This window comes from Helianthus annuus, chromosome 5, assembly GCF_002127325.2.
Source record: "Helianthus annuus cultivar XRQ/B chromosome 5, HanXRQr2.0-SUNRISE, whole genome shotgun sequence".
NCBI classification, from domain to species: Eukaryota; Viridiplantae; Streptophyta; class Magnoliopsida; order Asterales; family Asteraceae; genus Helianthus; species Helianthus annuus.
Window position 1 is genome coordinate 4935504 of NC_035437.2, and position 18106 is coordinate 4953609.

An 18106-nucleotide genomic window follows, 5' to 3' on the forward strand; every position below is an offset into this window, starting at 1 on the left:
AGATCCGAAAGCTTTATACAAACCTGTAGACAAGCAGGACCAACACTATGTCAGGCATATAAACCTGAACATGACACGTGTAATTGTGGGTTGACGCAAACACGCTTAGGGGCTGTTTGGCAAATTTTGAATGGTTAAGTGCTGAACCAGTAAGAGGTCTGAACCATTAAGTGCTGAACCAGTAGGAGGTCTGAACTATTAAGATGCTGTATAATGTTTAACCCTTCAGATGCAAATGTCTGACCAATTCAGATTAAAGGTCTTAACCATTCAGACTCTGCATAAAACTTAACCATTCAAAGGCAAATGTCTGAACCATTCAGACATCTGCTCACGAAACAAACAGTCTGAACCATTAAGTGCTGAACCAGTAAGAGGTCTGAACCATTAAGAGCCTCATTACGAGGTAAACAAACAGCCCCTTAGTTTGACCTGATTTTTTTATATATTACTATTCTAAAGTCATAATTTTATAAAGAAAAACAGAAATGTCTGGAAAACATTTTGTTCTTCTTGTACATTTCTTATTTACTTGTGTTTTAAAATAAAATATCAGATCAGTTTGAGTTGTAATATAAAGTACACATTAATTTTTATAAATATAAATGGGATAACATGCTAACTAATCAGGGTTACCGGAGATCTTTAGCAAAACTTGTCGGTGCGTTCGACCCGAAAGGGAGCCGAATATGAGTAGGTTGCTCTCAAACTCATAAATTTCATGTCATGTTGAAAGTTAACACCCTTGCAATTCCGTGTCATTTTGAAAGTTATGTTTTCTTTTTTACGTGGGGTTTGTTTCCGTTTTGACTCATGTATTCTAATCTACGATAATCTTTTACGTTTTGATCTAAATTTGGTGACTTAACATGCTGCAATGAGCGTGCATGGTTCCACATTTTTACGTTTATTTTTTTGTTCAGTTTAACGATACCGCCGCAACATGCAGGTCCAAAAAACTAGTTATAAATAGATATGCAAGTGTATTTTCATATAAATATTTTCAAAAATAGTTCAATATTAGTTTTGATTTTATAATTAGGAGCTTTGAGTCTTTGATGATGATTTACCGAGAGAGAGATACTTTTTTATCTGTGAAAAAGAAAATAAAATGTCTTATCGTTTATAAATACAAATTAAAATAAACTAGGACAAAGACCCGCGCGCGTTGCGTCGCGGGGCTTTTTGAGTTGAACAGATAATATGATGCTAAAGAACCATAGCAAAAAGCAAAAACACATATTTATAAATTTCAGTTCGTGCAAACTGTAATCAAGTGCAGGTCAATGAAATGGGTTAGATAAAAAAATATTAATGTTACAAAATCATAACAAAAACCAAGTATAAATTTATAAACTGTAGGGTTCCTGCAAATAGGGATGAGCTCGGTATCGACCGGTACCGAAAATCCCCAAAAGTGGGTAACGGTACCGAATATACCCGGTACGGTACGGTTCGGTATCCGTATTTGAGGGTAAAAATCGGTAAATACCGGTATCGTACCGTATCGGTACCGAAAATCTCAAAAGTCGGTACCGAAGTGTACCCGGTTCGGTAAATTCGGTACCGGTACCGGTTCGGTACAAAGTGGAAAATCATCTTACAAAGCACAATGCACACAATACAACTCCTATTGCACAACATTGTTGCAAAATAATAGTATATAAATATGAAATACAAGGTAAAAACGTGTTTGACTTTGTTTGACAACTTTGCTTAAGCACTTTATTAGCGTTTAGTTTTTTAAGCACACCAAGGATGCTAGATTTTATTCTTGTTTGAACTTTGTCTTGGTTAATTTATTAAAACAAGAGTATTAATACTTTATCACGTCTCATTAGCTTTGTCTTCACCCCCATTTCCTAAACATAAATGGACAAATCCATTTAGAATACTTCTTAGTTGTATCACATAGATACATAGATTATGATACCAATTTGAATATCTTTGTTATACCTTTTATAAGTTAAAATCAACTTTCTTTATTAATAACCGAAGTAACACATAGTACAAAAGCGTTATTTCTTTAAACATGAGGTTTTGATGCATCCACAACTTAGTATGTATTTCAATCTTTAAAAGAAAGAAACATTTATTGGTCGGTTCATATAGTTCATAGATCGAGTGACTTTGATTAGATTCCATTAACATAAATCCATTCGCCCACAAATAGCTTGTGGCAGTTCAAATTCGGGTTGATGTAATCGAAGAATCCAGAGCTCAACTTAAACTTCTAAGCAATGCTAAAGCACGAATCTCTGGTTTGCACGCCAACAACCGAAGTACAAGCAGGGTCTCTTCCTAATAAACCTGAGAATTGCCATATTATTATTAATTAATGTAAAAGATTCATTTCAACAACTTTTTCAAAATAGTATGTACACTACATCATTATTTGTGACAAAAGGTTTAGTAGGTGCTTGAATTAGCTGTTAAAAAAGGAAAAGAAAACTAACGGTCATTTTCTTGTAATGGGAGATTTTAAGTGTAGGACTTACCACGAGGAATAGTTCTTCCTTCGGTTGTTATCATGATACCCGCGAAAACAAACACAAAAAACATGCAAATGATTGTTTTGTTGCCGACCTTAGTGTAACACCCCAGTGTTTTGGAAGTCAGTTCCAGTTTTGACTTCTTTGACTGTAGATAGTCTATTTTATGTTTACGTTAGTTGTATTATGTGGAGTAACTAATCGCAGTAATCAAAGTATATTTATCGCTATGAATCGCTTTACGACTGTGAATAATAGGGAAGTAACAATGTGATAAAGTCGATTATAATCAATCTAATCTAATCAACATCGCGCTCGCAACTCGAATTTCGCACTTTGGTGATAGTTATACGTGTGTGTGTGTGTGCCTTATGTGTTACTTGTGCATGCTTATTTACGTTATGTGTGGTAATCAATCGAATCGCAATCGAACTCATCGCAATCGAATCGCAATCACAAATCTAATACGAACTAAGGATGATTGTATGTAGATATAGTATGATAATTAGTGGAGAAGAGATAGCGCGCGATATGAGTAGTTGGGATTAAAAGTAATTTGAATAGGAAAACTCTATCGTATTCGCATCACTCGCAATCGAAATCGAAATATCAAAAATCGTCGCGCCTCGCACTCGAACCAGATGTTGGCCGGCCGGATTGCCATCCGACCGGGCTGCCATCCGGTCGATGTGCCATCCGACCGACCTGTCATCCGGGTGTGGTGTCATCGGACCGACCCACCCTTTCCTCTTTTGGAATCCTATAAATACCCATGTCACTTTCATACTTTCTACTTTTGGAAATCCTCTGTCCGAGCAGCACGTATTCTTCACCTTTTCTTCGATTTCTCTCAAACCAGGTAAGATCTCTCCCTAAATCTTGAACTTTCTTGATCTACACGCACTCCTACACCTTCCTATATTTTAAATCTTCACTTTTAACCGTGAAATCACCAAGATTCAAGGGTTCTAGGATGATGTCATCATGTGTTCTTGAAGAACTTCATGTTTTGGCTTCAATCCTTCAAGAACAACTTGAATCTAACCGATTTCCATATAAATAAACAAAGATCTTTCATAGATCTAAACATATTCACGGTAAAAAGGGATTGAATGAAGGTTTTTCCAAATTTTCTTTCAATTCTTTTACACTCAACGCACGCAAACCGATAGGATCGGATCTCACCTCTACTCATTCTTAGTAATGTGTTGGCTCAAGACCAGAATCCTATCCGCGAGACCACCGATTTCGGGTTAATCAAGAACGACCGACTTGAACCGGTTAGCTGGTTGAACGTTGGGTGATTCCTGTTCGGTCAGGTTACTAGGTTCGAGACGGGGTTCTGTTGGTTGACACGTTGTCAAAGCGTTTCGATAAAACTATAAACGATCCAAAACGACCAAGTGAAAGACGAACGGAACGACCAGCACGGAGTGCTATCCGACCGGACTACTGTCCGACCAGACAGTCGTCCGAGTGACTGGCCGTCCGAACGACCGACACTTTGGGTCCCACACTTAATCAACCCCATTTAAAGTTGAGTATTGAACGAATTGCTATCCGATCGGACTACCATCCGACCGGATTACTCTTCGGATCATGAGATACTTGACTTTAACACTTAATCGATTTTTCAACATGTTCAATGCACTAAGTGATGCCACCCGCCCGGACTGCTGTCCGATCGAGTGACAACCTGCTGTGAACTTGTTCCCACTGAAGTGTCAACCTATCGGATTACCGTCCGATCGGACTACCGTCCGATCGACCGATCTGAAAGGTAGAGATACTTCAATGTTTTCAAATGCTACAACAAAAACTTCAAAAGTCAAACCATCATACACAAACACATCCTTCTCATGGGAAGAAACAATCCACTCGAATGGTCATCCGACCGGACTACCGTCCGACCGGATAACCATCCGAACGGATTATCAACCGCACGAATTGGCCGTCCGATCGGATTGCCATCCGACCGATCTACCATTCGACCCATCAACGCTTATTCTTGTTTTATGTGCCACTTACCATTATGCTATCGAACAATTCAGGCTAACCTTACTCTCAAGCGCTCCCTTCAATCCATCAACCGCTGTGAGTATACTCGATTCCTTTTTTTTTTGCTTTGAGCACTTTTGGGTGTTACATACGTTACTTATACGAAATCACATCGAACACACTACGCAATGTTTTAAACGCTAACCGTTACCGCATGTTATACGTGACTTAATGAATGCTTGTTTGTTATGTTTACACATGGAATGCTGTCTACCTGCCTTAACGACAATAGTACTATAGTTTAGACTCAGCACCCGTTCACACGGGGGTTGTTAAGGACAATTATTTGCATAGATTACGGTGGTGATCATGTATTACGAACTGCCTTGGGCAGTCAACCCGCAGTCATTGGTATCGATAGATCCATGTCAATAATTAACATGCTTCGTTTTCCTTTGTGTACGTGCTGGTTATGCGTAAACTATTTCGAACTCTATATGCTATTAACAAACTTGTATACTTGCCTTTACACTATGTGTATTGACTTTTATTTTAACATATGTGACAGGTAATTAGGATGCTTATCTGCTAGGAAAGCGAGGCTTTAATAAGTTTCTAGAGGCCAACACATAGTTGTCTATACTAATGTAATCAAGAGTCTCTAGAAGCAGATAAACAATTGGACTACTTAAAAATCTGAGTTGTCGGAATAGAACTATTTGCCTAGATTTTGTCTGTAATAATTTATTTACCTTTTGAGACATGGTATGGGACATGTTATTTTAAATTGATTGGTAATGATAATTGTTATGGAAACTTCTGGACAATCTGTTTCGCTCAGTGCCATGCCCCGATGATTTCGCCATCGGTTGGGGTGTGACACTTAGCCGTTGTTTTGATGATTATGTTGTTTGTGGAAGTTTGAAGCTAGAGATGATTACATTTTGGTAAATGTTAACCTTTTTTTAGGACCATAACCCACATGGAACCAATATAAGAACAAAAACATAGAGGGTTTATCCTTGTTCGAGCTTTGTCTCGATAAATTGATGATATAAACAAGAGAAACATCGTTACACATTGCGTCTCATTAGTTTGTCCTTAACCCCACTGTCTTAACATGAAATGACAAATCTATATGGGTCGAATGCTATTTTTTTCAATTTGACGGGGCATAAAACAAGTGTAAGATAAAACTTGAATACTAATTAGGTTGATATTGGTTTATTATGCCAGAATATAGTTAATATATCTTGAGATGAATGAACCATTCACTTTTCTAATACTAAAAAAATTACAAACAAAAGAAAACGACATAAATGTATTGTTAATACCTTTTTATTCTATTTTTTTTATAAATGACATATTTGTGTAACCTACACATAAGACATGTGTGGATTATATTACCTAGACATATGTAGGTACGTGGAAAGGGTTTGTAAGGATGGCCCATTTTTTTTTAATTTGTGTAAAGCTTGGATGTGGAAGTTAAACCATATTTCTTATATGTGAAAATATATGGCACCTACATAACAGTTTACATGGGGTGTGGAAAATAGAACTACACTAGGGTAATATTAACAATGCTAAGAACATAAACATCAAAAAAAGTAAATTTAAAAATCAATACAATAGGGGCATGCCCCACGTGAGACACATATTGGAACGAAAGTATATAAGGCGTATATCATTCAATGGCCATTTTCAAAGAAAAAAGTTCCAATGTTATTCTTGAAATTGTCTTGTTCAACATGGCCATTTCAATCGAATAGAATAAGATATTTTCAGATTGCAAACATGTTACTCTTTTCATGCATGTACTGAACTTCTCTTTGTATGTTTGTTTAGTAATAATTATAATAGTATTGATGTTTGTTTTTGTATATCATTGGTGACATCAATGGTCACAATCGATGTTTAACAATGTTGTTTTGGTTTAATTACGTAGTTGGCGTCATTATAGGCTAAGGCTTCTATAAATAAAGTTAGAATTAGCACATCAAATGTATCTCGATCTTCAAACATTATACAGATAACGTACAAGATCTATACTATAATGGCTAAGATCAATAATAAAGCATTCGTCTACATGCTTTTTGTCGTTGTTCTTGTGGGTATCATGACAACAACCGCTCTAGGTAAATCATACATGTATATAATCAATCTTAGAGTCCATAATCCTTTATTAATTTATGGTCTCTTTCACCTTAAAGTCACAATATTGGTTTAACCCATGCCTAAAATGATGAGTAGAATTATTTATCTCACTTAATATTATATGATCTTTTTTCTAGATCTTCCAATAACAACCCCTATCTGTGCGTCTGTTATTGGTGTGAAAAGTGGTGATACTTGTTTTGACATCGCTAAAAAGTTCAAGCTGAGCTCTACACTATTCAACTTCATCAACCCGAATTTGAATTGTGACAAGTTGTTTGTAGGTGAATGGATTTGCATCAAAGGAATATAATTACAGTCTTCAAAGTTATGACTCATAAACGATCCAAACAATCAATTGTACTTTCTGCAACTTAATTGTATGTTTATGTGATGTTCAGTAGATAACAATATTGACTTTGTAATATTGTTTTCTCCGGTCTTTAATGAATAAGTTGCTTTATTTTATTTTTAAAATTAAGGGATATATACTCATGTACAAGAATGAATATCATATATTTCTTCGCTACAATTCTTTAATCACTTAGAAAATCATTTGATTTATTCAAAAGTTAGTAGACTCATATTTAATTAGTTGGACATATATTGTGTGCTTTTTGCGTGGATGGAGAGGAAAGGTGGATCATGTATTCACCGAATGTGGTTTTTCGATGGGGTGTCAGATGGTATTCTAAGATGGTGTTGTATTCCTAATTTTTTGCGTTTAACTTAAAAGATGTGATGGAGATGCATAAGATGGATGGATTATCCCCTATGCGAAAGGAAATTATTAGATGGGCAGTTATAACTTGTTGGAGGATTTGGAAAGCAAGAAATGAGCGAATTTTTGAGAATAACCGACGCAAGGTGGTAGAGATTGTTACGGATGTGAAGGCGGTTACGTTCTTATGGTTTAGTAATAGATACAAATGCAAGGATAGAGATTGGAAGTCTTGGTGTAATTTGCTTTTGATGTAATGTTGTTTTGCAGCCCCTTTTCTCCGTCTTGGAGATTGGGTGGTGTTCGCGTGTTTTAATGAAGTTCACTTTTCAAAAAAAATTAGTTGGACATATGAAAACATGGCAAAAAAAACATGTATACTTATAAAAAACACAAGTTGATCAGCAACAAGTGGAGTTACAGGGTCGGATCATGTGACAAACAACTATAGTCGGTTTGGCCCAACAGTCAGACCATAATTCCACCAATTAAGCCTTCAATTTCGTCAGCCAAGATTTTCCCCCAATTTTAGCATTTGCGTATTCTTTTTAGTGTAAAACTAGAAAGGTATCTCGCCGCGATGCGACGGGGGCTTGAAAAATTTTCAGCTATTGCATCGGGTGTTAAAATATATTAAGGAGTTAAATGCTCGGATAGTCCCTGTGGTTTGTCCTTTTTTCACCTTTAGTCCGTAACTTTCTAAAATTACAACTATAGTCCCCAACCTTTTCAATTTCGTTCCCGGATAGTCCCTGGCACGGATGAAGGTTAGTCTTTTTAGTTAAATGGATGTGAAATGACCTAAATTTCCTTAGTGTTAAAAAATAACATTTAAATCAATATATTAGGGACCCACCCACCTACCCTTTCTTCTTCTTCTTCATGACCCCTTCCTTCCTAAAGTTAGAATTGAGAAAGAATATAGAAGTAAGATCCGCAAAGAACTGAATGCAATGTTGTATTCCCTCCAAAATTAATTAAATACTTTTGAATTTCATAGATAACAGAATAAGCAAGAACTTAATTCAATTTACAACCATACATTTAAAGGAATATATTGTATATTCTAATATTATTGCTTCTAAGGTAGCCAGCAACAGAAAGCAGACGAAGATTAACTGAAACAGAACCAACCTGTGATCGTACTAAGCAATTAGTCTGCAGTCACGATTAAGATTAGCGGACCAAAATTCTAGGGTTGATTCAAATATACAAAGGTTTAATCGAAGAAGAAGCCCAGGAACCCATCGATCCAACTCCAATCAAAACCCATAAACAATCGATGTAAGAAACCGTCGATAGGGGTGATGACAAATGAATCAGGAGCAATTTTGACTTTTTCATTTTTATTTATTATTATTGACGGTAAGGGTATTTTTGTCATTTCACACGCACCTAACACTAAAAACTAACCCAGTTACACATCAGGGACTATCCGGGAACGAAATTGAAAAAGTTGGGGACTATAGATGTAATTTTGGAAAGTTAGGGACTAAAGGTGAAAAATAAGCAAACCACAGGGACTATTCGGGCACTTTTCTCTATATTAAGGGATCTTTTTTTTGGCAAGTTGTACAAATAATTACAAAATAAACGATATTGTTGTATTTTCTGTATATGATATTGTGTGTCAAGAACGTCAAATTCCTACCCACAAAAGTTACTAACACTATGATGGACAATATGAGTAGGGATGTATACGGAGTTGTTGCAGCGGAACCTTCTAAATTGGTGCAGTAATTATATAGAGTTCAATTTAGCTTAATATGTGACTCTTTGTTCACTTGTTTGATTGGGCAGTTATGGCTTTAATCCAACCCACTGGTACCTCCCATCTATTGGTGCGTCATTCACAATATCAAAGTTGTACATGAACCAAATCAACAGCATAATTATTATAAAAAAAACTGTTTAAACTTTAATTAATTAATTGTACTTCACATGGCCTAAATAAATAACAAAATGAACTGGGTGACTTGGGATTGGATCACATGGCCTAAATCAAAAGGGGGGTTGGGTATAAACAGACTTAAAAAGATCAATTTGGCTATTCTTTTTAAATGGGGGTGGAGGTATAGAGTAGAAAATCAAAATTTATGGAGAAAGGTGGTGGAAGCTTGTCATGGTAATAACAATCAAAGGAGCTTCCTTCCGCTTAATGGAAAAATTTCGGGATGTTGGAAAAATATTGTGAATGCGATTTCTAACCTGAAAATTAACGGGAAGGGTTTAAACAACCTGATTTTGGGTAAGGTAGGGAACGGGGAGGGGTTCGTTTCTGGCTGGATACTTGGTTGGGTGATAAGCCTTTTGTGGAAAGATGGCCACACTTGTTCGGTTTGGAATTGTCTAAAATGTGTAGGGTTGCTGACAGAAGGGATGGGATCCAAGGTTATAGCGGTTTTGTGTGGAATTAGTATAGACAACCAGAGTCAGATGTTGAGCTTAAGGAATAGCAGGAATGTCAGGAGGTTCTCAGCAGGGCATCATTTTCAAATAATGAGGATTTATGGTTGTGGAACGACGAAAATCAAGAAGGATTCTCGGTGAAGGCAGTAAAAATGGCTCTTATTAAGGATAGAGGAGTTAGTCATCCCCCTAACTTTGAATGGTGTAAATGGGTTCCGATCAAATGCAATATCATGGCGTAGAGAGGTAATCTGGATAGATTAGCTACGAGAGTTAACTTAAGAAGAACGAATGTGAATATTTCTTCAGTTATATGCCCTTTTTGCGATGAATTTGAGGAAACGGTGGAGCACCTTTTTACTGCTTGTTCGGTGGTGGAGAGAGTTTGGTCGGCTTTCAGCGCTTGGTGTAAATTGCCTCAGATATATGCTTTCGACTTCAAAGACATTATGGAGATTCACAATTCACGCGTCTAAGTAAGAAAGCAAAGAGTATCATTCAAGGTTTGGTGATGATTTCGCGTTGGTGTATCTGGAAAGGAAGAAATGAATTGGTGTTCAAGCAGTTTAGACGAAGTCCACAAGATATTTTAGGGGAGGTTAAATCGAAGGGTTATGGGCGGGTTAGAAATAGAACTCCTTGTAATTATATTAGTTGGTTGGATTGGTGTAAATATCCGTTGTATATGTTGTAATTGTCGGCCTTTGGCCCGTTTGGGTCGGGGGTGTTGTTTTGTTGTTTGGCCTTTTGCCCGTTTGGGTCGAAGGTGTGTTTTAATGAAGTTTACTTTTCAAAAAAAAAAATTGTACTTCACATGATGTCGTTTATGCTACTTACTTGTCTAAGAATCGCTTTTGTTCTTTCTTTTCCACTACTGCGAAAAGCTCCTCAATCTCTGCCTCTATAAGAAGTTTTGCTGCCGTGGCCGATGGTGTACGACGGAAAGTAACCGCCCTTGGTGGTGCTAGCTTCTTCTTCATCCTTGAGAATTGATTCCATTTTGTCTGAATCTAAGCAAACAAAAAACATTTAAAAATGAATTATAGATTCCATTTTCATGGATTCAGCCCCTATAGTAATAACTTAAACATATGCATTGTATCAACTTAAACAATCCCTTCATCTATGTCTAATAAAAACCTAAATAATAATTCATATTAGAAAAAAGTGGATTGTCGGATAGAAGGATAGGGGCTCACTGTTATCGAAAGCTGTGGTTGAAACAGAGGTCGATTATCTAAGGCAGAGAAGCATCCGGAAGATGGTCGATTGTTGCCCATCGTGTATGATTGTACAGCTGAACCCAAACAAAACCATATATAAATGAATGAGAAGATATTGTAGGGATTATATAGTCATCAGATCAGGTTAACCATGTGTTGCAGAAAGCTTACAAAGCATCGCCGCCGTTGACGTTCCGATTGAGCCACCACACTCTTGCAGAATATGCTATAAATACTAAAATAACTAAACCATGATCCCACAAACTAATATACAAACATGTGTGTACGCAAGATATTGTAGCAAAACCCCATTCCAACCCTTTGATTTGGTTTACAAACCTTTTGATATGTTTTACCTAATGACTATGACTTCGGTCTTTTCCTTAGTGTCTTCAGATCATCCTATATGGTTTTCTAACCTTTTAACATGGCTCAGTCACATATCTTTCTATGCGGCTATAATGAGAATGTGCATTCACATGTTTTAATCAAAATTCAAATATATCAAAAAGAAAACAAACCTGGCCTTGGCCACCATTAAGCTATGTGTGGTTAACATCTTGTTTACTTGTCTTAAACTATTCCTACAACACACTCCTTTCAAACGCCTTCTAATTTGCTTCTTTAAAATGATAAATTTAACATCTCCGAATGATTTTATTTCACATTTGATTACCAAATGAGACTTCCAACATATAGTGGCGTTCATAAAAAAAACTTAAACAAAATTTTGAAGTTATGTGAAGTAATTGTGTTGTTTAGGTAGCTATTGGTTCCAAGCAACTTATTAATCACCACTATTTGATAACTTGATGCTTAAAAATGGTTCTTAATAATGTAGTGGTTTCATGTCCACTAAAGGCTTTTACATTATTTCTTAACCCTGACCCGACCCGACTACGATGACCGACCTGAAATTTTTTTTTTTGTTTGTGAAAAAATTTTATACAAAAAATGGACCCCAATAGAAAAAAATCATGGGTCGGCCACTGCACTTCAGACTGTAGTTCCAGTTGTTTAGCTCGTACATCAGCAATTCTTCAAGTAAGTTCATCGGGTTTATCCATAATGCGTCTATCGTATACAATAACCTCGTCTACCAAGTGTTGTAAGCGTGCAAGAAGTCATTTGCAGTCGACATATTGAAATCTACAAGATAAACATGAAGATATTTTTAGTAAAAGGCAATGGAACAACGAATCATTGCCTTCAAGGTTTACAAACATCATAATAAAAAATAAATAAATGAAGCTATCTACAATAAAAGCTTAATATCATATATAGATGAAGCTTGATTAAAATTGCAATAGATACAATTAAAGAACCAAACTATAATGATTTTTCCCAAATCCATCTACGTAAATGTTTGTGTTAAAAGTTATCGCAAACCCATACCTCACTTTAGTACATCTCGAAAAATACTTCATAATTAATAAAATATTTTACTATCCTACTAAAAACATTAACTAAAATAACATTTATATAACTCAAGTTACATTTTTATATAGTCAGCTTAAAAAAAAAACAACTTATAGTTTGTATTCATCTATAGCTCAAGTACCTGCAGTTGATTTAGTTCTCGTCTTACACACTTAAGATCATAAGTTAAAGTTATATGAAATCAAATTCCACAATCGTTGATAAATCGGCTCAAAGTTCAATACGGGTCAATAACTCATATTAGCTACACTGTTTCTTTTTTCTCCACTTCATACTTGTATTTTTAATTTTTAGAGTTCATCTACACGGTGATGGTTGCATATTCCAACCCATAGCAAATAACATTTTAGTTGACATGAATACTGGAATACAGGGTAGGTTGATTCATTGAGAATTTTAAGTGTCAATTTCGCTCTTCATTCACTCTTTTTTCATACCTTCATAAATTACCAAAAACAACAAAACAAAAGGCACAAAGCTTAAAAACTAATAACACACAAATAAAGGCAATCGAAGTAAACCTTAACCCCAAAAAATTAAAACCCAAAAATTCGTCAACAACCACTGCAAAACAAAAAATCAAAGTATATACAAATTGAAATTCAAACGTAGAAGAAGGTTAAACCAAGCCACCAAAGAACAAAAACATGAAGGATAACCAAAATCGTTAGACCAAAAAGCAAAAAAGAAAACCAACACACAACAATCAGAATAAGTTATGTAATAAGCAAAAGAAATTGAATACATACCTAACTGAAGCGAAACCCCCAAAAACCCGCAACTGGTTCTGGTTCCGGCAACAATAGAAGTCGCCATCTTTGCTCAGATCACCCCCCTCTCTCTCTCTCTTTTCCGATTACCCTTCTCTCCCTCTCTGTCTCACTTTCCTTTCACTCTTCTCTTTCTTTCTTTATAAGTAGGCATAAAGGGCCTAAATGGCCAGATGGCGAGATGTGGATTTAGTATGGCCACGCCTATAGCCTCTTGCCATCGTGTGTACGCCACCTCGCCATCTAGGGTCATCGGAACCCTAGCCGCCACGTCTGCAAACATCACCACCACCATGAGATTCCTTACTATTGGTTTAGTTAATTGAGGCTTACCACGCTCCGGAGCTTGGCCAATCGACGGAGAAGCGGCGGCTCTGTTTAGTTTTTCTCTCTTCTGTTTATCTCTGTACTGTGTCTCTCTCTCATTGTTGCGTGATAAGAAGATCACGCAACAAAAAACCATGGTACAAACAATAATGCAACAATAGTACAACTATTGGATGCACAAAACACCAACAAAGCATGGTGTACAACCTCTATTGCAATAAAATGTTGCAAATTAGAGTATTATGTAATGCATAGATCGCATATTGCGTTAAATTACGTGTGTATTTGCATCTTTAATTTCATGTTACACTTTGTTAGTTAACAGAAAATTATCAATTTTAAATTCCTTACACCTCATGTGATGATTTGATTATTCATATTTATATTAGTTTCCCTTTAAAGTTTTTCTATGGTTAATTTTATGCTTTCTTTCAATATTTTAGCAAGCTTTTATTGCATTTAAATACCACCAAATTTTACACTTGTAAGAATTTAAACGTACATCATTTTCTTAAGGGACAACGTTATACCATTGGATCACTATGACATGTCAACTAGCAAGGCTAGCCAACAGCTTAAAGATATAATCAACGGATTAGCAGGGTCATCTCTGAGAAGTCGGGGTCCTGGGCAAATAGAAATAATGTGCCCCTAATAATCGCACCCCTTGATTTTCGGAGCCATCTCTACTTCGCTGAATCGCTAAGTTTAGAGTTCGTCCCATTTCAATATTTCAATCGTACAATTGCACTCCTTTTTTTCAGTCGTTAGTTCATCAGCCATATCCCTTCGTCCCACTTCAAACCTTCAATTGTTAGTCGACTGGTTTTTTTTTTTTGTCATCACTTCCTACTTTTATTTAGTTGGGTTGAAAAGTGTAGTTTAAAACATCTGGGCTAATATGTTTACTTGGGTAAATGGGTTTAATCGAAATATGATTTCAAGTTATTTTGTTTTTCAGACTAGTATGTAAGAAGGTATTTCTCATCTTTCTGCTAGATTTATCTTTAGAATTAATTATACCGTTAGTCCTTGTGATTTATAGAAAGTAACAATGTCAGATACTAATAGTTTAAAATCACATTTTGAAGTTCTAACATTTCATTTTGTAACAACCAAGGATATTAACACTAACTTTTGTTAAATTTTCTGTTAAGTTAGAATAAAATTACTAAAGTACCCTTTTCAACTACAAGGGTCATTTATATAATTAACTTTATTTTAATCCAAGGACCATTTGTGTAATTACTCTACAATTAAAAACTAAAACCAACCCAACCCTACCCTTCCGGTTCCTCTCACACAACATGGACGACCAACAACCTCACCACAAGCATACTCTTCAAAACTACGTCGGTGGAGTGTACGAGGATGTTGGAGACGTTGATGCTGGCTCAGGTAGTCTTGATCTATTTTGCGGTTAATTTATTGTTTAAGTTAGATTTAAGCTCAAAATAATATTATGAAATGCAGTTGAGTTTGTTTGTTTGTGTTTTTTTTTTTTTTTTGACCAGCCAACGAGGATTTTATTCAACAAAACAACACATAGAAGGACTCTTAGCAAGTCACTGAGTTAAATAACAGCACAAAATTGTTTTTCATATTTTTTAGTTTTATTAGCTTATTTACATGACATTATTTTTAAGTAATTTAAAAAACAAAAATATTCATAAAATTAGTTATTCCAATCGGCAATGACTTGATTGATTTATCCACGCTTCTGAGAGCAATGAAGTAAAAGATATAAAATGGTTAAATTTCTTAACATGAGCCACTTTGTTTTTTTTTTTTTTTACCATTTTGCAGTGATGATTTGATATGCAGATTTAAGCAACTACATCATATAAAGATCCATTTTGAATTGAGTTTGTTTTCAACAATGGATTTTGATGTGATTTGATATGCGTGTGGTTTATCCGCACATATGTTATTTACAATTTTACACAATTCACATTTGTTTGTATATATAGGTATGGTTAATTTCTTGTTTAAGTTCGATACATTGTTTGAAATGCAACTGAGTTTGTTTTCAATAGTAGATTTGAAATGCAATTTTACACAATGGCCCTTGTAGAGTAATTACACAAGTGGTCCCTGGATTAAAAATAAAGTAATTACATAAATGGCCCTTCTAGTTGAAAAGGGTACTTTAGTGATTTTATTTTAACTTAATAAAAAATTTAACAAAAGTTAGTGTTAATACCCTAGGTTGTTACAAAATGAAATGTTAGAACCTTAGAATGTGATTTTAAACTATTAGTACCTGACCTTGTTAATTTCCATAAACCACAAGGACTAATATTGTAATTAACTCTTGTCTTTATTTGTTCAAATTATAAGTAGAATTAATAATACATCATCTAAAACATGTTATGTCTTTTCTATATGTCATTAACAGACCAATACAGAGTTCAAGCAAAAATAAAATATAGCATCCATCATTTGCTTAATTACTTTATATATACCTTTCTAAGTTTGCAAAATCCAAGTTCTTGACAAATCATTCAAATGCCATTCGTGACCATACATGAATTCAAAACCGTGATATACATCACTAGCTAGAAAACCGTACCCATTTATGTAGTTGTGATACATAGCATGCATGTATAATATAGTATAACACAACATAGCATAGCATAACATAGTATAGTATATACAATTAGTTTCAATGATGTAATAAAGCAGTTTATTTCTTGAAATTAGAGAAAACAATGTTACATAAAAAGCCACTATTCTCAGCTCGAAATCACATAAGCAAAAAGAACTGTTTATTCCTTTAATGGAGCCATTTGAAAGATGTTAGCTAGATTCCTTCGACGCATATCCATTCACCCACAAACAACTTGTCACAATCGAGATTCGGGTTGATGGAGTTGAAGAGCTTAGTGCTCAACTTGAACTTTTGAGCGATGTCAAAACAAGTATCTCCACTTTTCACACCGATAACAGACGTACAAGTGGGTAATGATATTGGAAAAGCTGAGAATTAAAAATCATAATAATATATTAAGTGAGATAAAATCATAAAATGAATCTAAACATTATTTTAAACATAGTTTAAAAGTACATTTTCATTTTAAGATGAATTATGTATGATCTTAAAGTGTAGAATTTACCGAATGTATTAGTACTTCTGCCTTCAGTTGTAGACATGATACCAACAAGAACGAGCACGAAAAGCATGCAAGCGAATGTTTTGTTGTTGATCATCTTAGCCATTATAGATGTTTGTAGATCGTGTTGTCTATGGATGGCTATTTGAAGAGATGCATTTGTTGTGTTAAATGTTATCCTCTTTTATAGATGTCATAGCCTATAGTGAGACCAACACATAATCCAAAACAACAATGTTGATTACATATTGATTATGATCTCACCAATGATATGCAAAACCAAGCATTGATAGTATCAAAGATATCATCAAATAAAATGGCAAGTTGTAGAAGTATACAGAAACATTGCTAAAGGCATATGCTATATTTTCCTTGTTAAGTGTGATTGCAGTCTAGATCCAATATTTTCCTTGTAGTGTAGAGAGTGAAGTAAATATGTTCCATTCGAAATTGTTGAGAGTTCTTGTCACGCAGTAAACGGCGATGTAGATTTAGAAGTAGGTTTAGAGTATCAGAAATTGTTATTTTCTTTTGAGTAAATTACAAGTTTTGTCCTTTATGTTTACATCAAATTGCAGGCACTGTCCTTTAGCGCAAAAGTTGACAAGTTATGTCCTTAATGTTTCAAAATCTTGCACGTTATGTCCTTTGAGCCTAACATAGTTAAATTTTTTATTAAATCAGGGTATTTTTGCAATTTTAGTAAGTACATGAGGGTACTTTTGTAATTTTATCCGTTTAATTAAAATATATGCAAATTAAAAAAACAAAAAAATTGAAAATATATAAACTCAAACTCGATCTCTATCTTCATATCTCTCTTCAGTATCGGCCCAGATCCATTATCATCTTCTTGATCGGTTTCAAGATCCGAAGAAACTGTATTATCTAAAGCTTGCATAACCTTCTTCCTTTGAAATAACAAACCCCTAGAACCAAACACCACCCTTGAACAGCGACCTCACACCTTCCTTCTTCAGCGAACACCACAAACAACCGATCCCCCGCCGCGTCGGCGACACGCTTCTCGATCCCGACACCCTCCACGAATCGGTTCTAGATTTTGATTTCAAACGAATCGGTTTTCGTCTAGATTTCTGTCGGAATGTTCTAGTACTTCACAACCTCACCAGACGTCATCATCATTCTTCTTCGCTGGTCGGAGTTATAGCATCTCGCCGGCGACGCCATCTGATTCCGGCGGGGCACGAAACCAAAACTGACCCGATTTGAACCGAGCACAAAACAAGAAGATGATAATGGATAATAAAACATCATGAGTAAGAATAAAAACCTTGACTTCTGGACATCAAAGCAGTCTGTAAATTTAACCAAATCGCAACAACCATGAACTATTCTGAGAGGGTTTGTAGCTGTAATCGATCTCAATAAATTCAGAAAATCTACAGGTACGATTCATAGGCCCATTTGGAGTAATTTGTTCTTGAATCTTCAG

At 35.4% G+C, this 18106-nt stretch overlaps 1 protein-coding gene and 1 non-coding gene across 5 annotated transcripts; one reads left to right on the forward strand and one right to left on the reverse strand.

Moving 5' to 3' along the window:
• Positions 1 to 1946: 1946 nt before the first annotated feature.
• LOC110938454 lies at positions 1947 to 13669 on the reverse strand. Of its 4 annotated transcripts, none has more exons than XM_035990617.1 (6): positions 13547 to 13669; positions 13190 to 13483; positions 11172 to 12149; positions 10977 to 11074; positions 10615 to 10787; positions 8347 to 8502 (listed from the first exon to the last, which is right to left on the reverse strand). In XM_035990617.1, exons 3-6 carry the CDS (start codon positions 11176 to 11178, stop codon positions 8394 to 8396), a joined length of 387 nt encoding a protein of 128 aa, XP_035846510.1. In that variant the 5' UTR covers positions 11179 to 12149; positions 13190 to 13483; positions 13547 to 13669; the 3' UTR covers positions 8347 to 8393. The 4 variants fall into 4 exon arrangements, with proteins under 4 accessions (XP_035846511.1, XP_035846510.1, XP_035846509.1 ...); XM_035990616.1 differs by having other exon boundaries at positions 13544 to 13636; XM_035990618.1 differs by lacking the exon at positions 8347 to 8502 and adding an exon at positions 1947 to 2310 and having other exon boundaries at positions 13190 to 13637.
• A 1557-nt stretch (positions 13670 to 15226) lies between these two features.
• LOC118479437 lies at positions 15227 to 15311 on the forward strand. Its single transcript, XR_004859572.1, has one exon. It is a non-coding gene; the product is annotated as a small nucleolar RNA U36a (small nucleolar RNA).
• Positions 15312 to 18106: the final 2795 nt, after the last annotated feature.